At 38.4% G+C, this 23,538-nt stretch overlaps 3 protein-coding genes across 3 annotated transcripts; 2 read left to right on the top strand and 1 right to left on the bottom strand.

The window, feature by feature from the left end:
* Positions 1-515: 515 nt before the first annotated feature.
* LOC6567431 (calponin homology domain-containing protein DDB_G0272472) lies at positions 516-11,112 on the top strand. Its single transcript, XM_032740287.2, has 9 exons — positions 516-999; positions 3,047-3,257; positions 3,329-4,213; positions 4,406-4,933; positions 5,124-5,208; positions 5,603-5,720; positions 8,687-8,811; positions 9,592-10,383; positions 10,436-11,112. Exons 1-9 carry the CDS (start codon positions 764-766, stop codon positions 10,954-10,956), a joined length of 3,501 nt encoding a protein of 1,166 aa, XP_032596178.1. The 5' UTR covers positions 516-763; the 3' UTR covers positions 10,957-11,112.
* Positions 11,113-11,232: 120 nt separating this feature from the next.
* Positions 11,233-14,174, bottom strand: LOC6567338 (poly(U)-specific endoribonuclease homolog). The gene is made up of 5 exons (XM_001994168.3): positions 13,887-14,174; positions 13,665-13,824; positions 13,397-13,602; positions 12,505-12,737; positions 11,233-12,438 (listed from the first exon to the last, which is right to left on the bottom strand). The coding sequence occupies exons 1-5, from the start codon at positions 14,011-14,013 to the stop codon at positions 12,190-12,192; spliced, it is 975 nt and encodes a 324-aa protein (XP_001994204.1). The 5' UTR covers positions 14,014-14,174; the 3' UTR covers positions 11,233-12,189.
* An 8,069-nt stretch (positions 14,175-22,243) lies between these two features.
* LOC6567337 (globin-2B) lies at positions 22,244-23,245 on the top strand. The gene is made up of 3 exons (XM_001994167.3): positions 22,244-22,468; positions 22,541-22,702; positions 22,767-23,245. Exons 1-3 carry the CDS (start codon positions 22,310-22,312, stop codon positions 22,905-22,907), a joined length of 462 nt encoding a protein of 153 aa, XP_001994203.1. The 5' UTR covers positions 22,244-22,309; the 3' UTR covers positions 22,908-23,245.
* The last annotated feature ends 293 nt before the right edge of the window (positions 23,246-23,538 follow it).

Below are 23,538 nucleotides of genomic sequence, written 5' to 3' on the forward strand. Positions count from 1 at the left end.
AATTTAGTATAATGTAATGTGAAATTAAGAAAAAAAAATCCTGTTTTCTTAAAGATACTTTTTGAATAATAAGATGAGTAAAGTGAGTGCTTTGTCTCTGAGTGTATGCATTGGCCCCCATCACAAAGAGTCGAGGGACGCCGCTGGGCACACTTGCATACGAATTTTGTTGGCCGCACAAAAGAAGTTAACATTATGCTGTGGAATTTCGCTGGCTGGGCACGTCATGGCACCAAACACATTAAAAGCACACTAAACTATATACATAAGCACATCCCCTGCACCCGTGGAAGGGAGGGGGTGGAGGGATGTGTGTGCTGTTGTAAGTTTCTGCTGCCTTTTGGGGTTGCAGTCGACGGATGGTGTTTGTAAAGCCGAGTCTATAAAAGCTTTGACTTGCGAAAGCAGACGTTTCAGTTAAACTTCAACGCGTTTCAGTGTCCTGTCGTCCTATCGTCCTGTCGTCCTGTCGTCCTGTCGTCCCGTTCGCGTTCGCTTCTTAACCGCATCCTGACGGTTGCTCAAAGAAACAATTAAAGCATAACCGCTAAACGGAAGGAAGTGCATACCACAAGTGCTTTCCCCACTTATCCTTGCATGCTGAACACAAATCGCAACGAAAGTTTTTCAAGACTCGCCCCACTTAAAAACTAGTTTTTGCTATTGTTATTGCTGCTGTTGCTGTTGTTGCTGTTATTACTGTGTTGCTGTGTTGCTGGTGTTTCCTTTGTAACCCTATGTTGGCCACGCCGTTTTGTGTAAAATGAAAACTGAAAATTTCCACAAGTACAGCGCTCCTTTGTACAACTTGAAAAGTACTCGCGCTCATTCACAGGCCCAACCGCAGAGTGTCGGCAACAGCAATCCACATAACTTGACATCGCTGCTGACAAGCGAGAACTTGCGTAATCTTGCGCAGAGTCGTCCATCCGGATACTCCGACAGGGAGAGCATCTGTAGCCTCAGCAGCGCAGGCGGACGGATTAAGAGGCGATCGAGGTAGGTTATCTCGATCAGTTGGCAATATCAAATTGATCTAAATATTATTCTGTTTAGTCTCTATATATGTCAAACCCTCTAAAAGTATGCAACACAATGAAATAAATTATTATTAGAATCGTAGGGAAATCAAAATAACAGTTTGTTGTTGGCAAATTCCAGAAAATTGTAAATGTTGTGTTTTAATTAACAGACTTTCCTATCCCTTCCTTTTATCGCTCACACTCTTTATCTCTGTATCTTTCTAACTTATTACCTTCCATCTTACATAGTTACTAATGCTTAACAATTTCTGATCTGCTTTCGTTTTATGGGTTTTGCTATAACTTTAAATAAATGTTGGAGCATCACAACATTTTAATATTCCTAAATATATTATTTAGTCTTCTTACACCTATTTTAAATAAAGCTAACTTATAGACTAAGACCATAAGTTAACTTATCTTAAAAGCATTCCGAAAAAACATTTTTAAATTTATGGACTGTTTTTAGTCTATATTATAAATATAAATAGACAAATTAAATTAAGAATAAATAAATACTCTTTCAATGAACAGCCGGAATTTATTTTGAACATGCATTCAATAGATTAATTTACTTGAATGAATTTAAATATGACTTCTTGTATACATATTTAATAGAAGGCTGCATTGTAGAATTTAAACCTGTTCATTATTGTATTATTGATTGCTATTTTTATTTTCGATATTTCATAAAGTATTAAATAGTAATATTTATCAACATATTCGCAAAAATACGATTTTTTTCACTATTTATTAAGCCTCCAATCTAGAGGCATTAAACTTGGCATGCCCATGTTTGTTTAGTTGTGAATCAAAAATTGCGAAATATTTTTGCAACATCACTCTGGCATGTTATCAAAAGTATTAAAACTATTTATTTTAAAGCAGTATCAACTAAAGGTCAATTGTGAGCCGCTAAGACTGATTATATCGTCAATAAATAAAGCATAAAATTTGAGCCCTCGTTACAAAAATCAAACTAACCAACCTGTTTTGGGTATTAAAATGCAGTTATTAATTAAATACCAAAGTCTTATATATATTTAATATTAATACCTACCTGACAAAGCATAGATTAAACAACAACCCCATAAATAATGCAGTACAGCTCCTGCTTATCGAATTTTAAACACCCTACACGTAATAGTATTAAAAATGGTTGCTCTACTTTTCGTTAAATTTTTTGAAGTAATACATTTTTCTTATTGTTGCGATTAACAATAATCTTTTATACAAATTGTGGACTGCTTTTAGCCACATTAAATAAACAAATATGAAGCTAAAAATGTATTGGTTTAAATATTTGTTAAACATTAAAATGAATAACAAATAAAATAAAGTTTATATGAAAAATGTGCTTTGAATCAAAATCGAAATAACTATATTAAAAGCGTCACAAAATTGGTGACAAAATAGATATACTCCACTAAACTGCAGATATATCACAAGAGAAGTAGGCACGTTGAAAATTGCATACCCTTACAGATATATTAATAGAATTGTAGTATTAAAACATCATAATCAGGTTAAATCGACTTGCCTTTTGATGCTCATCAAGAATATATGGATATCCCTTATGGGCTCAAAGATGCTTCCTTCTGCCTGTTACATACTCATGCCCAACTTTGTGTGACCATTTTATGGTTTAAGGGTATAAAAAAGAAAAACTCTGCGAGTCCACTGAACCATGACGCTTGTACACATGGTCAAAAGTACTGTTAGAGTGTGTGTGTGTGTGTATTCCCAGCAGGGTTAAGGGACTGAGCACATTTGTATTTTGGCCAAATCGTTGTCCCGGCAACCAGTTCACAGTCCGTGGCACAAGTGCAGCAATTGTCACCCCAATGAAAAAAGAAAGGCAGCCTCAGTTTCTGGCCAACTCGCGCTCAGTGCGCTTTTCTAGGGATACACTTTTTATTTTCTATTTACTACTTTCATAGCAGAGTAAAAACTATTGTAGGATGTGATCGATTATAGATGTAAAGTGCTCAACTCTCGCGTTTTTCATTGCTCGGTGACTTTAGAAATTTCTCGATGAAGTCCTCGAAGGGCATCAGTAAGAAGAGCAAGACCATGGATTATACTAACTATGCCTACAACGAGGCAGTTGGCCGTTTGAAAGTAATGCTGGCCGACAACTCCTACACGGCCACGCCCAAATTGGTTGGCAATCCGTCGGCTTATTTGCGCAACTTCAACGAGGACTCTGGCGATAATTTCTCGGATAATTTGTCGGTGGGTTAAGCTCACTTTTCTTTCTTTCTTTTTTTTTTGTTTGTTGTATTGCTTATGTATTTGCTTTGTAGGTCATTGAACGACCTGTTTTCTCGGACATTTCCAAGTATTTGTCGCCCAGCCAGAAGTCGCGCATTAGCTCCTATCGCCCCAAGAAGAGTTACAATTCCGGTTATCTCTCCGTTTCCAAGGAGAACCTGGCCACGAATCCTTCGGTCTATGCGAGCAGCAGTGTGCCAGTTCCCCCTTTGCCCACGGACAGCGTTCAGGCACCTGTCGAGATCTTCAGTTTCATTGAGAAGCAGGAGGATTACATTGAGCAGCTCGAGAAGGAGTCCAAGTACTGTCGCAACGAGCTGACCAACTTGCTCGGCAAGGTCAAGGACGTGATCAATGAGAACGAGCATCTAACGGAGAATGCTCGCACTGAGCTTGCTGCCCTTGGTGGTGCCAATGGCACTGGAACTGGTACTGGCTCTGGCACTATTAAGCCGATGGTGCAGACCACCACTAGTCCCTCCTCGGACAGCGATGAGCATCTGCTCTATGCCGGCCGTAAGACGCCAACTACGCCACGTAAGAGCAACATTAAGGTGCAATCTCCGCGGTACGCCAGTGCCCCCAACATTGTCTACGAGGCACGCATCAGTGAACTGGAGGCGGAGCTGATGCAGGCCAACATCGATCTGAAGCGTGTTCGCACCGAGAATGAGGAGCTCAAACGGAAGCAGGCCCACACCGATCCTCGTAGCGCCGTGGCCCTTTTGGGCAGCGTCAACTGCGAGACTCATCGCAAACAGCTGGAACTGCTGCAACAGGAGAAAACCAGTCTCGAGGAATCGGTGCGCCAACTGCAACGCATGCTCGACGAGGCGAAGTCTCTGAATCATAATAGCGCCAACTGCTCCAAGCGCTACATCAGTGACCTGGTTCAGATGGAACGCTCCCAGGCGGAGGTAAGTTCCGCTGCAACTTTTAGCTAACTAAAAGTATGATATAAGCTCAGCACAATGTGCCATGTACACTGGAAAAAGTCAGATATTCGTACTTGGATTCTTGCCAAGCTCTTGTCATGACTTTATACCTATATTTTTGACTTATGACTCACTTGATTAACTCAATCCATAAAAATTTTGACCTCATTTCAGTTGGAGGTGCGTCACCTGCGGGATGAGCTTGACCGGCAGCACGAGCGGGTCCGGGAACTGCAGCATGAGATGGCGCGCCGCTTGGCCGATGAGCGAGCAAGTGCGGAACGGCGGTATAATAGCCAAGTGGATCAGCTGGGCGGCGATCTGAGTAGTCAGTGGGAGCAGGTGGCCAAGCTGCAGCTGGAATTGGAGCGCCAGAAGCGCTATGAGACCGATCTGAAACGCGATGTGGCTAACCGAAATTCCCAAATCGAGGAGCTCAAGATGGAGTTGCGCGGAAATCGCGCCACATTCCTCGCAGACATGGCGCAGGCGAACGCCGAGAAGCAGTCTCTGGAGCAAGAGATTACCGCGCTGCGACTGCAGCTGGATCGGGCGGCACGCGAAACCAAAACGGAGGCAGCTCGCTTAACGGCAGAGATTAACTCTCTGCGCCAGCGTCTGGATCGTGGTGATGCCGATATACTCCACTCGAAGCGAGAGGTTTTGCGTTTGAACGATGAGATTGCCAATCTGGAGAAGGAGGTAATCTCAGTTCGGCAGAGATGCAAATAGAAATTGAATTCTTATTTGCGAATCATTCTATAAAGTATAATTCTTTTCCAATTTTCCTAATTCTTTTTTAAATTTATTTCATATTTTTCAAGTGATTCTTAGCTTAAAGTAATGAAACTAAAGTTGTACAGAAATGTAATTATTTAACTAATATTTCCAGTTGGCTTACGGTGAGCTGAAGAACGAAATTCGACCCACCAAAAAAGATTTGGACAAACGCATTTCCGAGATGCAGGATAAGCATGGTATGTGGTTGTAGTTGTATCTTTTATTTAGTCAATCAATCACTTTGACACACTTATTTAGAAAGTTCGTCAACTTAAACGACTATTTTTTCTGAGCACTCTCATTATTTGTTATCTTATCAATTTCTCTGAACTCTGGTTAAGCTATTGATTTTCATATTGTGTGTGCGTGTTTGTGTGTGTGAGTGGAATCTGTTTTGAAAATTGAATATACCGAAAATTTGAGTGGTCTTGAATATCCGATATACTACATTCGATAAGAAAGCAAACGTCAATAGTTTATCCATGAGTTTGTTGTCTTGCCATAAAGATACAATATATTATATATGCATATCGCACCTGCAATCCACTCTAATAACCCACAACAATTTGTCTGTCTGTCTACTCTTTGTAGCGGAAACGGTAAATGAGCTCGAAGAAATGATAACGTCTCAGAAGCAACTCATGGATAAACTGACGAATGAGTGCAAAACGTTAACCGGCAAATTAGAGGATACAACCTATAAGCACAAGTAATTATTACCAGCATCTTTCAACTACAAACATTCTCTATTTTGTATTCAATAATTCTGCAATCCTGCACAAATTGCAATCTAGTTTTGTGCAACTGTTCGAGTTCGAGTTTGGTTAGTTTAATCAATATGAAATATGATCACCCATTTTTTAGAGAGCAACTCAAATCACATCATATGAAAATTGAAACACAACGCAATATGAAATTCAAGGCCAGCCTCAATCAATTGATTTTACATAATACATTTTGCCAACACGCAGTGCAATTTATTTTTATATTTTAAACCGTAAACCACAAAAAAAAAAAAATAAGTACGACAACAACAAGAACAACAAACAACTAAACGTGCTTTTGACACTGGATTAACACGCTGTACTTCTTCAAACCTCCCCTCCTCCCTCCCCCTTGTGCTGCTCGCCTGCCTGCCTGAAAAATTTATTAAATGTAGAACCAGTGTGCGACTTTCCGATGCCAACAATAACAACAACAACAGCATTAAACGAGCCTATGGCCATACAAACGATGCCAATAACAACAACAACAACAGCTGCACCACCAACAACAACAGCAGCAGCAGCAGCAGCAGCGGCGGCGACTGCAGCAACAAACGAAAGCGCAAACGCGTTCACTTTGCTGCCTGAATTGGGTATTCTAGATAATGTTGCTGATGTTGGCAATGTTGATTATGTTGCTGCTGATGTTGTCGACAATGGTGATGAGATACTGCAGAACATAATTAAAAGCAATGCGCGTTTGGCTGAGGAGTTGGCTAAAATGCCACCCTTGCCAAAATTCACAAGCTACAAAAAGCACAGAGCAAACAACCACAATACAGAGACAACAACTGCAACAACAACGACAGCAACACCAACAACAACAGGAACAACAACAACAACAACATCATCAATGGGTGCCAAGCCGAAATGTTTTTGCCCCAGTTTTATGAGACACAAGCACGAGCATGAACACGTTTATACGAGGCCAGCAATGCGACAGCGCACTGCATGTTGCAGCAACAGCAGCAGTAACGGCGGCAGCCACAGCAGCAACGGCAGCAATCAACGCCATCGCAGCAGCGGAAAACAAACAACAACAACAGCATTAGCGCGTACACAAACCACGCACAGCAAGAGCATGCATTGTCACGCGCATGAATTCACCCTAGACACACACCACGAACAACACCAACAGCAACAATATCGCACTGCACCAACATCTACATCAACATCAACAGCAGCAGCAACAACTAGTTGCTGTCATCCATGCAAAACGGAGCTGTTGCCTTGGCTGCAACAGCATCTGGTTTTGAATCAGACCATCAGTAGCAGTGCCAATAGCTGTCAGCCCCCATGTCAAACAACGCATTTGACGGTGGACGCTGAGACAACAGCAACAGCCACAGCAACAGGAGCAGCAACAACAGCAGCAACAACAACATGCAAAGGTCGCCAGAGCAATGCACTGACTGCCAGCATTAAGCCGCAACTCTACTTTGAGCAACTGTTGCAGCGAGATGGCTGCCACAAGAAGCCACGCCCCCCTGTCAAAGTGGATGTCAATGTGCGTCTGGTGCCCAAACAGTCAAAGCCAAAAGTTAATGCACTCAATGAGACATTCGTGAAAGAACTGGACGAAGTGGCTCATGCTCTGAACGAGACTTTTGTGAAGGACACAACGCCAGAATTGGCTCAAATCGATGAGCAACTGGCCCGGCTCGAGGATGTGGCTGATGATGACGATGACGACCAGGAGGAGCAGGCCACCAAACTTTGATAACGTTATTATACCAAAAATAATAATAATTATAATAATACACAATCACGAACGAACATTTTAGCAAACAGCATCCCAATTAGATTTCAATTTTCATAGATGAAGAAGTACACAAATTATTTTTATTTTAACTATGGTAAATTATGGTGTAGCTAATTGAATTGAATTGAATAATCGTACAGATTAATTGACGTTATTTCTATATGGTATATTTTATTTATATGTTTACATTTGCAACTTGTCTTTTTAAGGGAAAAAGGCATAGTATATTTTTTTGGTTTTGATCGAAAGCTGGGCCTTGAAGTTGAATCTGATCTGAAGTTACAAACTTTTTAGATTTTTAATAACTTATTTATCAGATCATTTCTACAACTAAGGTGTTCTATAAAACTATATGATTTTACCGTAAAAGAATAGTTAAATACGACTATCAACCAAGAAGGAGATCTGTGAACAAGAGTTAGTTGAAAATATGATTTAATGTTTAAAAAATATTCAATCCATCGATACACTATAAAGAATATCAAAGTTACATAATATATAGAAATAATTAGTCGAGTATATTTAATTATCTCTCCAAGAACGAGAACTGTGAACTTCTGACTAAAAAGGTTGAACTCATTTTACGATTAATTTTTAACAAAATATTCAATAATATGATATTTGAGGCTTAGAATTTTAAACTTGAATAAGACTCTCATTAAAGAAAAGAATATTTATAAGTATTTGACTACAGAATATCCGAAGCATCGATTGTTAAAACTTAAAGTTGTAATTGCTGATCGAAATATTGTTATTTATAATTTAATTAGAATTTTTATTTATATTTCAATTTGTTAACTGAATTTTCGCAGTCACGACAAACAGCAACTTCGTGCTACGAATGAACAGCTTATGGCACGTTTGAGGCAAATTTGGTCAAAATACAAGTCACAATTAGTTCATAATGGCAATAGCGCTAATGAGATTAGCTCCGAGGAGGCAACAGCAAACGATGATTGCATTTTCTCACCAAAAATGCACAAATTGCAACCCTCACAGGTAAATGTGATTGAAGAATTTGTATTTGACTAACCAACTTTTTTTCTCTTTGTCTTTCTCTTCCTCTCTCTCTCTCTCTCTCTTTCTCTCTCTCTCTCTGTCTCTTTCTAACTGTCTTTCGCATTCTACTGCTATCGGCTGTCGCATTAGAGAGGAAATATCTGCTTTACAATCGAATCTAGAGTATTTGTCTAATCGCATGTTGAGCAATGAAGAGCATATGAGTAAATTAGATACCACCCCACATGATTATACTAGCTTAGGCGCCGGCAAAGGTAAATCTTGAACTTGCAACTCAATAGAGTCCATCAGCAGCATGTATACATATTTACATACATAAATACACATATGTAGATCAACTAAACATAATTCTCTCTCTCTCAATAATATATTGTGCTTTCACTTAATTTCTTAAATTTTTGTGCAATTCAAAGTTAGTTTTTCAGTTATTTATAAGAATTATTAATTTGTTTCAATAAAAATTACAAACAGAAAAATGAAAATAAGAAAAATGAAAATGAATTATTAAATGTTTAAATTTTTAAGCCCCTATGTTTAATTACCAAGCCAATTATAAAAATACTCAGAGTTTCATAAACAAAAGACTTGGCTTTGATTACCATTTTCATTTAGCCAACATTCAACAATTTTTGACATTTGAAAATTGGAGTTGGCTTTTTACAACTATTAATCTTTAGCTTATTTTTTTTTGTTAATAATTGTGAATGCCATTATGCATTTTAAGTGATTTACATTCTGTGTATTGCACCATGAAAAGGTTTTGAATTTAAGCCAAAAGGTTGTACTGTGTATCTAATTGCCTTCATTGATACTCATAGCGGTTGAGCCTGGTCCGGCGACAGTGCGTGCAACAGCGTCTTGCGACTTGGAAGCTGCATCAATAGCTTAGCTAAACAGTTACATATATAGATAAACATATATATATATAATACAAAATATCTACATACCTACACAATAAACAACAACAGCAACAACAAGAAACTTGCACTGAATTGGCTCGCAAACACTAATCAAAATTTCTGTGACTACTACAGCCGCATACGATTACCAGCCGTCCACATATGGCACAACAATTGAACCCATACAAAGCACCCCACAACAACTACACAACAACGCTGACGACGACTACGGCTACGATGCAACAGCAGCAGCAGCAACAACAGCAGCAACAGCAGCAGCAGGAGCAGCCATCGACAGCAGCAACAGCAACACAATTGCTGGCGCAGCTGCAGCAGCGCGCAAGAGCAGCATCAGCAATGACAACGGCTACGGACTCAACGATAACGATGACGAAAATCTCAAGGACAACCTTGGCATGGGCGAAAAGCAACAGCAACAGCAGCAGCAGCAACAACAAGAGCTGGAGCAACAACAACAACAGCAACGGGAGCGACAACGCGAACGTGAACGCGAGGAGCGAGATCGGGAACTGCAACAGTTGCGGGAGCAGCGGGAGAAACGTGATCGTGAACGTGAACAAACCGAACAGCAGCAACAGCAACAGCAACAGCGACGCTACAGCAATGCAGAGCCCGAACAACAACAACAGCAGCAGCAGCAACAACCCCTTGGCGATGGCAGCATCTCGAATGCCGACAGCGCAAACCTGGCCGCCTACAACACCGATTACAGCGCCTACGATCAGCAGCAGTACGATGCCAGTGCCTACGATCCGAGCGCCTATGCCCAGCAGCCGTATGGCGATGGCCAGCAGTATGGCTATGATGCCAATGCCGGCTACGATTACAGCGGGGCGGACTATGCACAGTCCGGATATCAGTATGATGCCGCGCCAGACGCAGCCACAGCCAACAGCCAGCAGCCATATCAGTCCACAGCGGACTACAATCGATCGCCACCACCGACGACAGCAGCCACACCGACGACGACGACAACGCCAGCAGGTGCAGCAGCAGCAGCAGCAGCAGCAACAACAGCCCCAACAGCAGCAGCAGCAGCAACAGCAGCGAGCCGACCACAATCGCGCCCGAGCAGCGGAGCTGTGGGGCCAGCAGCTGCAGGTGGCAACATCGCCGGCAGCCGATCCGCTCTGCCACAACAGTCTGCCACGGCAGTTGCCGGCAAGAAGTAGCTGGAGTCCTGAGTCCACGGAGCTCACGCCCCTCGATCCGCTGCAGTTGGAGTTTGGCATTAGCAGTCCCAGCCTGATGCGCTCCAGCGATGCCTCCAATCTCGACGATGATGCCACCTGTGATGGCTTGAGTGAAACGTATATCCTGCAGGTGGACGACTCGGATGCCAGTCTATCGCCAGCACACACCACCATTGTCACAGTGCGGCGAGCAAGTGCGCCAGCTGTGGTGCACCAGGACCTCAACGAGACGATCATATTACAAGCTGAACAGAAGCAGGAACAGCAGCAGCGGGTTGATCATTGAGTGTGACCAACGTGACGGACTAGTTGTAGTTAAGCACAAGTTTTCCAGTTGCTAGTCCAACTTACTCCATTAGGGAGACTTCCATCATAAATATTATACTCATATGTTTCGGATTGGCATTTTTTCTACAAATAACCAATATTTGATATTATCGTTTTTGTAATTTAATAAAATTTGAGATGCAATATAAACTCAAAAATAACTCATTCAACAAACTGTGTGTTTTTTTTTTTAAATGAAATTGCGACTTATATGAATGAAATATATCTGTGAATATAATGTTAAAGTTATAGAATTTATTCAACATATTTATGAACATACTGTTAAAGTTGTAGTTTCTTAAACATACAGATTAAATTAAAATATTTATTTCTTATATTTATGACAATTCTATATATTTTTAAGTTTTAACAAACACTTTTTATTTGACTAACCAAACCTGAGACAATGCAGAAAATTAAAAAAAAATAATTTGGAAATTATTTAGATATTTCAGATATTAATTTTTGACCCAATCAAAATTGACCGATTTTGGAGATTGAACATAACTGGATTCTAGTAAAGACTTTAGAGATATAGATAGGTGTGTCTATAGTCTTTGATTCCACTCATTTTAGCTGGCAAGCGAAAATAAAAAGTCGTAAACAATTTCAATTATAATTCAATTAATCAATGTTGAAAAGTGCCTGACAATGTTTGGCGTTATAAATAATGCTTAATTATTTAATAGCAAATTGCTTTTGTTCGTTGTAGATAAAAAAAGGTATTAAGTTTCAATGACAAGTAAAACCTTAGAGGTCACAAGACTCTTCTGCAGGCAATCGATAAACATAAACGTTAAAACTAATAAGCAAGTGGATGATATAACGGCAAACGTCTTAATACCATGCAAAGCTGTCAAAAACGCTCAACTCGAGCTGAACTTGGCCGAAAGCGAGCAAAATGACTGACAGCCACAGAAATTGAAGTTGGCACGCACTTAAGCCGACAACAACAGCCCATTTAATATTCACAAAATATTACTTTAACACTTTAACAATGTGCTTCAGATCTATGAAGGTCTAACAAAATGTGCAATTTAAAAATACAAGTATGGATCGTTGTAATTACTTCTAGGCAAGCTAGAGTTGAGTTACAGCGCTGTGATTGGAATATTGATTGAAATACTGGTTTCTTTTTTACTTTCAACATTCAGCAGAATTGTCTCAATTATTGGGGGACTTCGGTGAGTAATTAATCATTGTGCAATTCAATATAACTGGATGCTATCAGTCGCTTGCCCTTCCATTGCCAGACATGCGATATAATGGAGAGTCTGGCCTCGCCCAGCTGTATTTCGCATGGCTCCTTCTCGGCGTTGACCAGAAAGCATACCGTGTATAGGCTCATCTCCAGCTCCGGTGAGGTGCCCACTAGGAAGCCATTGAAGGGTTTCGATATGCCATAGAAACTCATGCGAAAAGCCAGTGCAAATTGCAGATGCTGCAAGTGTATAAAATATTAAAATTTTGCAGGCAGAATATTTTTCTCATCTTTAATTTTTTTTACCCGGCCCGTGTCCACGCGATTCATCCAGCCCTTGTAGTCCACATGGCCCTGCTGCTCCTGCTCGGCAAAGTACAGCCAATTGTGCATGCCGAGCACCTTTTGATCCCGCAGCTCAGCCATAAACACATGCTCGAAGCTGGAACTGCCCACAATACCTCTTCCCCGTGAATACGGTGTGAACCAGAGCTCCTGCAGCAACTTGAGCTGTGCATCATAGTCGCCAGTCACGATGCCTTTCAGCAGAAGGAGAGCATTTAGTGAGCACAAGTGTAAAACACATGTTTGAATAATTTTGAGCAATATCTAGATATGTTATTAAAAGATATAATAATACTACTGGATTCATTCTTATTATTTTCAAAATGCTAAAATGCATCTTAAGATAAAATATCCAAATTTACTCAACGAATATCTGCGATAAACTAGACAAAAAATCACAATTGAATATTACTAGATTCATTTTTAATATTCTTAAAGTGGTAATTTTATCACAATGCTATTAAACAAAACCAATCAGGTGCTTTTTAGTAAGCAAACTTTTCCAATTTTGTCTTAAAAAAAAACTGAAAAAATCATTGAGAAACTAGACAAAAAAGTTAAAATGGTTGAAAATTATCAATAAGTGATTATGTGGATCATTCTAGAAAATGTTATATAAATGTTCTTTGTTGAATTGCTATGAGAGAGATACACATTCATAAATATGTTGAAAGATGCTTAGATAGACATGGTTGATTCGTTTGAGAATCTAAATACTACACTCCTCATCTCATTGATAGGCTTAGCTAATTCAGAGCTAAGAATTTCTATTAAAATTCATATCATCTGTGAATTATGTAGAGTGTATAAAACCTGTTTCAAACTTATTTCAATGCTTGGCTGCTCAGCTCACCTCTTTTGACCAGGAATAGCATTGAAAGTTTCATGACACGTGTATTCATCACGGCACGCAGAAACTCGAGTTGCTCCTGTTCGTGCTCCGGTGTAATGTGATCTGGGACGGCGACATCCAGCTCATAGTTGTTGAAGAGGCGCTGCAAGAGAGCCGTTGTCGAGTTGCTGTGTTGCACGAGCAGATCGTTGTGCAGCTCAAACAGACTGACAAATATAAATGTGAATACAAATAGCTGAAGAGGGCATATGCTAATCCAGCTACTTACGGCTGGGATGCCCGATCATCGTGAGCTCCAGATTTAGTCTTGCCTTGGAGATTCACTTTGTAGAGATACGGATTGGTGATCGCTTCCTCATCGAAGAGCGCCTGTGACAAATTCAGCACATCGTCTGGCGTTTTGGGCAGTGGCTTGCTATGGAAATACTCTGTGAATGTGTGTAAGTTTCTATTAGTGATTATTTGTGTGTGTGTGTCGCTTGATACGCACCATAGAAATGCCAACTCAAAATGCCAATGGTGATCAGTAATCCGATGATAACAAATCTCTTTATTTTCTGGCATTTGTCGCTGTCACATTTGTTGCTTGTTCGATCTGGTTGCTGTTCTGCGTCCATTATTATCTAATAACATTTGCCTATTGTTTTTTCCACACACTATTTGTGCTCTTATCTTTGTTTTGGATTGCTCTCCGCAGCTTCGCATTTATCTTGCCATTCCAACGGGCCAATATCAACTGGCTAAAACTGCCCGCTGAGAGCATGTGTTACGCTCCGCTTCAGCTGCCTGTGATCTGTGTGACTCTCGCGCTGAATATGACTGAAAATTTGGTTAGACAAAACGCTATCCAAACTCTCTGCTCCATTCAGCGCTCTCGGGCTCCCACTCTCTTTCTCTCTCTCTCTCTCACACTCTCTGGGGAGACATCTGTCAGTTTTTGTGTTTTTTTTTTGGTGTAGTATTTTGCTCATTTCATTTGCATTTTGGCTGCTGCTGCTTGTGCTCCTCTGCAAAGAGAGTTTATTTCAACAAAGGTAATTACGAACAGCAAATAACAAATAACAAATAACATGCGCGATGCTAGCATCTGCCAAAGCGATAAAGATACATAAAGCAAATTTCGTATTAGATTTTGTGAGGTGTTTTTTGTTACATTTTGGTTTTATTTATATGCGTTTATACATATTTGCCATGTGCTTTGAAATTCCGGCTAGTCAACGGCATGTCCAGTGAAACAACAATAAATAATAGAATGTTTACATTTACCTCGAGTGTTTATATACAGGCATATATACAGACTATATACAAATCGATTTATATATATACATAATTCCTTAATGGCGACGTGACTTGCATCGTGTATTTAGTTACTGGATATTGAAAGTGAAATAAAGTCTGTTTAGAATAAATAAAATTAAAATATTATAAAACAAAACTGAAAAAATAATCCACATAGAACTATTTGCCTGTTTTGGAGAAATTTCATTAGTATTTAGGTCTCGAATGGCTTTTAATGACCGCCAATTTCGGCATAAACAATTGTCTCCATAAACCATAATCCATTAACCAGAGGAAATGGTGACGACACAAAAGATTTCATAACATTTTTTTTTTTTTTTTTTTTTTTAATACTAAAAATTGCTATTCAGGCGATCGCATAATATATTCTCTGCATGTTAATTGAATTAGACGAATAATTAGCAAACAATGGTTGTCAAAAATATAAATTTTGTTTTTATTGTCACCAATTGTTAAGCAACATTGCTTTTTTTTATTATGTGCAATATGTGGGCGTAGTTTAAATATAAAAGAACTGACCCAAGGCAATAAGTTTTTCTCAATTCTAATTATAACTATAACTTGTGAATACACTTTTCTACTTCTACCTGAAAATCATCGAGTGGAACTATTAATATGTTTTTGTTCTCAACAATATTCACTAATTATATATGTTTCTAATTTGAAGAGACTCAAAAACAATGGAAGAATTCACGTTGCTTTAGTTTAATTTGTTAGCTCATCAAAAGAAGACAAAGTTGTAAAGTAAGGCAATAAATGGCGCGATATTAAGTCATCAATTTTGTTCAAGAAATTGTCATATTTTATGTGTGAGAACCAGAAAAAAATAAATAAAAAAAATGATAGAAAGAAAACACAACAAAGAAACATGCAAAAAATACATTAGAACATCTTGTGAAATTCAAAGAATATAATCTATCACTTGGACGAAGGTCAAGTAAATGTGAAATGGCAAGTTCCAGGGTAATATTGAAGCCATTGATTATTTAAAATTTACACTTCTAAAAAAAAAAAAACACAGACATTAGAATAGGAAGTACAAACTTGTTTGGCAGTCATTCAGCATTAAATTAAAAGAATTTTTTAATTAACGTACAATTTCGGCCAGTTGGCCTTTGCCATCGAAACTATTGAGAGACTGTGAATAATAAAAAATATACAAACACACAAATTTACATATGTGTATGTGTAAATATGCAAATGATTATTAGACGCGATCATTGCAGAGAGACAGAAAAGAATTTCAGTTTCCATTGTAACACGCAATAGGAATAAAATATATATTTCAATGTATTTCGATTACCTAATTTCGATAACCCCCTGCACACCAATAATTAATGATTAGATTGTTGCCGACGCCGACGACGACGTCGGCTATCGCTGTTTGTTGTTCTCGACTCGTCTTCGCTTAAGTCGTTCTTTTTACTTTTGTTTTTGTTTGTTTTGTGTGCGTTTGCTTCGGCGAATCGCTTAAATAGCCGCGCGGATCCACAATTCTGTTCAGTTTGAATTTTAACGTTGAGTGTGGTTCTTGCTACGGCGTAAAAAGAAACAGTGAGTTGTGCTAACAATAAAAATAAATAATAAATGGAATAATATCAAAATTCAGTACAGTACAGTGTGCAGATGACTTATTTTATATAACTGCATATATGTGTATGAAAAGTGTTAAGTGCTGTGATTATATTCGACTTACTTTATTTTGAATGCCACTTGAGTTTGCTGCTTCCAGCTGATTTTTTTGTTGCTACCCATCGATAAACTATTGGCGTCACTTTCTAAAACATTCGTCAATAGCCTGATAACAGCTACAAAATGAAAAAAAAAAAACATTAAAAAATAACTTGCGATTTGTGAGATAAGTTAGCATTCAATAATGCGGAAACAAAACTGCACAAGTTGTTAGATTGTAAATTATGAAATTCGATTTGCATTGAAATGTGTTGTGTAAAATGTATGTGTGCATTTGTCAACTGATCCTTATCAGCTATAACCAGCTATATACATTTTCTTTCAAAATTATTCGAAATTTCACCTAATAAATGCAACTTTGAATATAAAACGGTAAAAGGTTGTGTTACCAGCACCAAAGCTGGACTCTAAGCTTTCTGAGAATGGTACAACAACAAAAGCCAGCTGTCACGCACGAAAGCTCATTTGTTTCCACATTAGATGGTCTACAGGTGGCCGCGTGCTGCTCGTGCAGCTGCAGCTGAATATTAGCATTTTCTTAAGGGGCGTCCCTGCATGACATGCATACGCAATCGGAGCCGAGCCGAATGAATGTGCGTTTAATACGCAGTTAGCAAACGTAGACCCCCGTTCGCGACGGCTCTGTGCGCTCACTCCCGCTCTCTCTCTCTTCTCTCTCTCTCTCTCTATACGTTGTGTGTACGTTTTTGGCGCGCACACAACAACAACAACAGCAGCACACAGCGTGTGCCAAGTGTATTTGCCGGCAGAGAGCGCTGTTTGAACGAATGATTTGGTTTGGTCGACGCCGCGCTCAGGTCTCATTCAGTCTCAGTGTCTCATTCGAACGCAACGCGCGCGGTTCACAGTGAAGTCGACAATAGCGAATAACGACGCCGACGGCAGGCAGCGAAACTCACAATAAATATAAAAAATAAACAATTTGAGCAAAAGAAAAAAAAGGAAGAGAAAGCGCTTAGTAGAACTCGCTTGCGGAATTATGAAAGAATTGGGTGCGATTATAAAATAGTAAATGTAACTGTAAATACAACTGCAAACTTTGAGCAGAACTGAACGCATTTCGCATTTGTTTTCTTTTTGTTCGCGATTTTTGATTCTTTAAATGTGCCGCGCTTGCTCAACAGGCTACAGCTGATTTAAAGTTGTCTGTTTCTGCTTCTGCTTCTGTTTCTGTTTTTTTTTCCTTTTTTTTTCTTTGCTTCTGTTGTTGTTTGCCGTTTGCGCTCTGGCGCACAAAAGCATGCTTTAAATTTATGGATTTCTCGGGTGTCCTTGCGAACAAGTGTCGTTTCGCTGTTGTTGTTGTTGTCATTATCGTTAATGCTTCCGATGCGCATATGTCTGCAGCTGTCTCTCTGCATCTGTGTGCGTCTGCGAGTGTGTGTGTGTGTGTGTGTGTGTGTGTGTGTGTTTGACTTGGCCTATGCGAATTTAAATTTAAATGCCTCTGGGCACATTTAAGGTGCTTCCCAAATCACATTTGACTCGATTTAGCTAAACAGGTGATAGATTTTAGGGCACTAACCGATTTATTTGATTTATTTGTATTAAATTCAATTCAATTTTTTACTCAAATTATTTATTTGATTTATTTGAATATAATTCAATTGGAAAGGTTTGTTCTTTGTCGTTCTTGGTATTTATTTGATTTGAACTAAATTGAAGAGGTTGTTTTTTATTGTTCCCGCTATTTTTTTTGCCTATTTTTTTTGCTTAAAGATCAAAAAAATCTCAATGCTGATGGATTTTAAGAAAGCTGAAAATTCATTTTAAATTACTTTTATTTAAGTCAAAGCTTAAAGATCTTATTTATTATGTGTACTAGTATTATTATTATGCTTATAATAAAATATTTATAGAGACTGACTGTTGTTTTAGTGTTGTTTGAGTTTTTAAATTAACAAAGTTGTTTTCATTTAAATAAACCAGTTTTTGATTAAATTGTTTAGTTTTTGAAAAGCATATTATTATTTTTTATTATTTCATTTAAAAACGTCAAATTTAATGTTTATTAAATTTTACTATATTTTAATTTTCTTTTAATTTAAAATTGTAAACATAAAGGATTTATGTTTTTTTTTTTTCTGACTACTATATAAAATTATAAATTACGATTTTGTTGTCCGAAGCTGGCCAATTAAGGCTTACAGCGAATTATTTAGAGTCAGTTGAAAGCTGAAACCGTTTGCCAATAATCGTTGCTTGAATGCAATGAAGTATATAATGTACTTATATGTTTTTTATAGAGAATTGCAGCACTTGATGACATTTGACTGACAGCACACCGACGCACACTCACTCAGACACACACAAACACACACACACACACAGACACACACTCACACACAGACACACACTCACACACACACACAGGACGAAATGCTGGCAAGGCTAAAGTGGCACTTTAGCAACACCTGAATGATTGGTTAGTTTTAATGTGAGCAGTATCGAGAGGGTGTGTGGGAGGTATGGGAGGGGACTGTTGGCCATGTTAGCCATGTTGGCCTGGTTGGCTGTCAGACTTGGTGGCAGTTGCCTGCGTCTCGTTGTCTAGTAGCTGTCCATCAAGCTGCCTTAATTTAATTAAGCGCTCAATGTCCTTACAGACGACTCACAAATACACGCAAGGCAGAAGCGAGGCAACGCTTGATTTGTTGCTGCTTTTTTACTCTTGACTGCATCACGCACACACACACACACAGACACACACACACACACACACACACACACGCACACATATATATATCTATCTATATATATGTATGTATAGTGGGGCACAGGCCTGTAACGACATCAACCACAAAAGCCACAGGACATTTTGGCATGAAGGATATTATGTATGTTTGTAGCCTGCTGCTGCTGCTGTTGTTGTTGTTGTTGTTGTTGTTGCCGTTGACGATGATGATGATGATGGTTTTTCCAACGTTTTGTGCCTGAAGGGGCTTCAAGACAAGGTTACACAGAGATGGCACATTTCCTACACCCTGCACACTAATCGATTGTGGCGAGTTTTTTGAATTTGTGTGAATGACCAACAAAACCATAAATTAATCACTTGTTTTACCTTTGAAAGCTACTAACTCATCTTAAAAAAAAACTAAATCTTGATTGAGTGTTAAAATTGCAACGACACCTGTTCAAAGCAATTTAAGTTTTACAATTATATTATTAATTATTATTATTATTATTTTTAAATTATTATGTAATGGTTTTTATAAGAAATGGAAACACGCTCAGCAAAATGCTTTTTTTTCAATTATAAAAAGAGTTCTTTAAAAAATAAACAATATAGCTTTTATTAATATTAATTGAAGCTGTCGTTGCCATCAATTTTACTTCATTTTTTTTTATTTTTTAAATTAATTTTTAGCTATACTTTTTTACAACGCGCAATTAGTTTTTGAAAAGCAATATTAGTATGCTAGTTACCAAATTTTGAATTTTATATATATATTTAGCTGATCAAGTATTTTTATTTTACTGTGATATATTTCAAATCCGGTCAGGATACGTGTTCAGGGAGAGATTGCCAGCGACCATCCAGCTTAAAATTCTTTGAATTATTCTTAAAGGTTCACAAAGATCACTGTTTACGATTATTCCAATTATTAAGTTTGTTAATAAATATATTTTCTAGTTATTAAAATCTTCTCAGCACCTTAAGTTTGATTTTGAAAAGTTATTGATTTATGACGTGAACATTCTACAAGGTGTCTGGTAAATATTAATTTGCTCTTTCTACAGGGTGTCTGTAAGTCGAGTTGCATGGTGAGCTGCATAGTTGAGCGGAGTGTAATATTCCGCTCCCTCCTTCCCCCGATTCCACCACATTGTGGCAACAATAACATGATGGCCACCTGCTGCGGCTGCACTTGAGTCCATTTCACTGTTATGCTATCTGTTTGTTATTTTTCCCCATGATGTCTTTCTGTCTGTGTGTGGATGTGTGTGTGTGTGTGTGTGTGTGTGTTTGTGTGTGTTGCCTGCGGCTGGTCTGTCAGCTTGTAAATTTTTAATAAACTTTCAGTTTACTTTTGCTGTTGCCGTTTTGAATTGTTCTTATATTTTACATTTGCTATTGCGGTTGCTCTTGATGTCTTTGTTGTTGGTGTTTGTTTGTTGTTGTTTGTTGCTTAAGTGGTTTTGTCATTAAATCAAAAATATTGCAGATGCAAAATAGCTTATGCTACGACTTTCTCTCTGGCTGCCACTTATTATTCATAAATGCTCATTAAATATGAATTTGTGCGACTTTTTATTTGTCCACAAATTGCTTCATAAATATTTATTATGTAGGAATTGAATTCCAATTGCTATTTGCATTGTAATGAGCCACAATTGAAGCATAGTCAGCCAATTTATATTTTAATTTTAAATCCAACATGTATTAAGTTAAAAGTTCTTTAACAAGTTTAAGCTACATTTATTTGCCATAGTTTGCAAGCTCATTTCCGATTTAATTTCTTTTGCTCTCTCGCATATGATATGTGTGTGCGTGTGTGTGTGTGAGTGTGTGCCTGCATTTTTGCTCTTGCTGTTTACATTTCCGTTTTCCGCATTTGATCCCATTGCCCGTTCTGCTCTCCTCATTGTTGTCAATCTCTATTCTCGCCGGGAACAAGCGTTGAGTGAGTGGCTCACAATGCGAAAATCAACTGCCAGCAGCATTTATGTAAACGAAAGCTCAGCGCTCACTTATTGAGACGAGCGACCGAGCACAGAGAGAGGCGTGGCAAAGGGCGAAGGGCAGGGGCCCTGTCATTCCATTAGAGCTGCACACTTTTTAGCTGTCAATGCAAAACATCTGCTTACAGATTTCACATGTGATACTTATTGTTGTACAATTGGGCATTGTACTGTGCTTTCTCATAAGCATTTTACTAAGTAACTCCAACTTAGAATAGTTCTAGTTCTAGTTCACTTTGTGCCACTTTGTATTATAGTAAAAAAAAACTACTCTTGATTATATTATTTCTTTATTAGTTTAATTGCTGAAATTAAACTTGAACCAAATAGTCAAATTAATGAAAATTGTGTATTTTTATGGGCACTATAAAATTGTTGTTATTTAATAGTCCTCGTGATTATATTGTTTATTTATTAGTTCAATTGCTTGGGCCAATAAAATATAAATTGTGTAGACAACTATTATTGTTATAATTCGATTAACGCCGAATTTTGTAAACATTTCATTTAAAGGGCAGGTATTTTTGTTTAACAATAATTTGTATATGCCACAAAAATAAATTCTATTCGATTAGTATACCTAACAAAGTAATGAATAATTAGATAAATAATCATTTCCGTTTCATCTCATTATTTTGTAATTCAGTCACGCGCTCATCTCTATAGTGGATTATTATGTTATATTATTGCTGTGCATGAATGAATACCAACGAAGGGGCTGGTGGGGGTTTGGGGGTGCGGTTTGTGGTTGGTTGCCACCTGGTCGCTCAGTCGATTGACATATGAACGTTAATTGATTCAAGAATATTATTGTTATTGTGGTTGTTGTTGCTGTTCTTATTTGGTTACTGTCAGGGCGAAGGCATTGACTTTTTGCCTGTGGTGTGCGCATATTTATATAAGCCACTGTGTGCTTGCGTTGAGCATTATTGTGGTTTTGATTTTCGATTGTTGTCAGCTCAGCGCTCGAGCGCTCATTGTTTGCCCGGCAACTGACAATTCCCATGTAAAGCTGTCAATCTCAATTGTCTGAGACAGAGACAGAGAGCGAGAACAAAAAGAGACTAAGAGTGGGAGAGATTAACGAAAAAGAAGAAGAGCGCACAAACTTACATCTAACGATACATAAATGTTTATCTTTTGCAGCTTAAAACCCAAAAAAAAAAAAAACAAAAAATCGAGGCTACATTTTGAAGAGCAGCAGCAGCAGCAAATATGAACAACGATGAGGTGCAAATGATCAAGAAGACCTGGGAAATACCCGTGGCGACACCAACAGATTCGGGAGCTGCTATCTTGACAGCATTCTTCAATCGTCATCCGTCCTCTCTGGAGAAATTTCCATTTCGTGATGTGCCCCTGGCCGAGTTGCCCGTAAGTGAAACGTGAAACTGACAACTACTAAACTCCAAAGAAATATGAAACTAAACTAAAATCAATTTGCAGACCAATTCACGCTTCCGGGCGCATGCCAGTCGCATAATTCGTGTGTTCGACGATTCCATTCGAGTGCTCGGCCAGGATGATGCCGAGGAGAAGCTGGAAGAGATCTGGACCAAGGTGGCCGTTAACCACATACCACGCCAAATATCTAAGGAGTCTTACAACGTAAGCATATCTACTATATTTATGTATATATTCAAATACTTAAAATATTTTATTTTCCTAATAGAATCTCAAGGAAGTTGTTTTGGAAGTGCTCACTGCTGCCTGCAATCTAAACGAGAGTCAAGTGCAATCGTGGACGAAGCTTGTCAATCACGTCTATGATATTTTGTTCAAGTCCATCAATGATGACGGCGATGCCATCTAGACAGCGCTAGCTACAGCAACAGATACCAGAGACAGGCGGAAAGAGCGGAATAGCTGCACAAGGGGAGAGAGCGTAGCATGCACCTTGAAATGCTAGGCACGGCTTATGTAGCTTTAATAAATGTTTAAATGATAAATGTTTAGCTACTTTCATTTTTTATTTATGAGTACAAGTCCAATACACACAAATACACAGACACATCTCGAAACATACACACACACACTTGCACACACACACACTCGCACATTGCTCTGTAAAGCTTTAACCCATTGTCAGCCTTAAGCACTTAATAATAATACGAATAAAGTGAAAAGGTCGCTTGTAGCCGTAAAACTGCATCTTGCAAATGGTATCAATGTATGTCCCGAACCCTTTTGTTGAGCGAAAATGGAATAGCTTTAACTGGGCAATGTTGGCCAGATATCTGCTATCCTTTGAGAAGTTTGTGTTCGTCATCAGTAACCATTAACTTTTTATTTTAGTTCTGGGACCAAGGATTTGACTTTGGTGTTGTCAATATTACAGAAACAGCGAATTTTGCTTGCCTGCTTGGTTTTCAAAATAATGAATAAATATTTTATTTTTAATTTGGGTTTTACTTTTAATTTAAATAAAAAACATTTCAATAAAA

Source organism: Drosophila grimshawi, unplaced genomic scaffold, assembly GCF_018153295.1.
Source record: "Drosophila grimshawi isolate 15287-2541.00 unplaced genomic scaffold, ASM1815329v1 contig_311, whole genome shotgun sequence".
In the NCBI taxonomy this organism is placed as follows: Eukaryota; Metazoa; Arthropoda; class Insecta; order Diptera; family Drosophilidae; genus Drosophila; species Drosophila grimshawi.

Excerpts from the sequence above, each read along its gene's own strand:
- LOC6567431 (XM_032740287.2), top strand. The coding sequence starts at position 764 with ATGAAAACTGAAAATTTCCACAAGTACAGCGCTCCTTTGTACAACTTG. Across the intron at positions 3,258-3,328 it reads ATTTCTCGGATAATTTGTCG|GTCATTGAACGACCTGTTTT; the intron begins GTGGGTTAAGCT and ends TTTGCTTTGTAG. Across the intron at positions 10,384-10,435 it reads AGCCAACAGCCAGCAGCCAT|ACCGACGACGACGACAACGC; the intron begins ATCAGTCCACAG and ends GACAGCAGCCAC.
- LOC6567338 (XM_001994168.3), bottom strand. The coding sequence starts at position 14,013 with ATGGACGCAGAACAGCAACCAGATCGAACAAGCAACAAATGTGACAGC. Across the intron at positions 13,825-13,886 it reads TTTGAGTTGGCATTTCTATG|AGTATTTCCATAGCAAGCCA; the intron begins GTGCGTATCAAG and ends ACACATTCACAG. Across the intron at positions 12,439-12,504 it reads ATCGCGTGGACACGGGCCGG|CATCTGCAATTTGCACTGGC; the intron begins GTAAAAAAAATT and ends ATACACTTGCAG.
- LOC6567337 (XM_001994167.3), top strand. The coding sequence starts at position 22,310 with ATGAACAACGATGAGGTGCAAATGATCAAGAAGACCTGGGAAATACCC. Across the intron at positions 22,469-22,540 it reads TGCCCCTGGCCGAGTTGCCC|ACCAATTCACGCTTCCGGGC; the intron begins GTAAGTGAAACG and ends ATCAATTTGCAG. Across the intron at positions 22,703-22,766 it reads TATCTAAGGAGTCTTACAAC|AATCTCAAGGAAGTTGTTTT; the intron begins GTAAGCATATCT and ends TTTTCCTAATAG.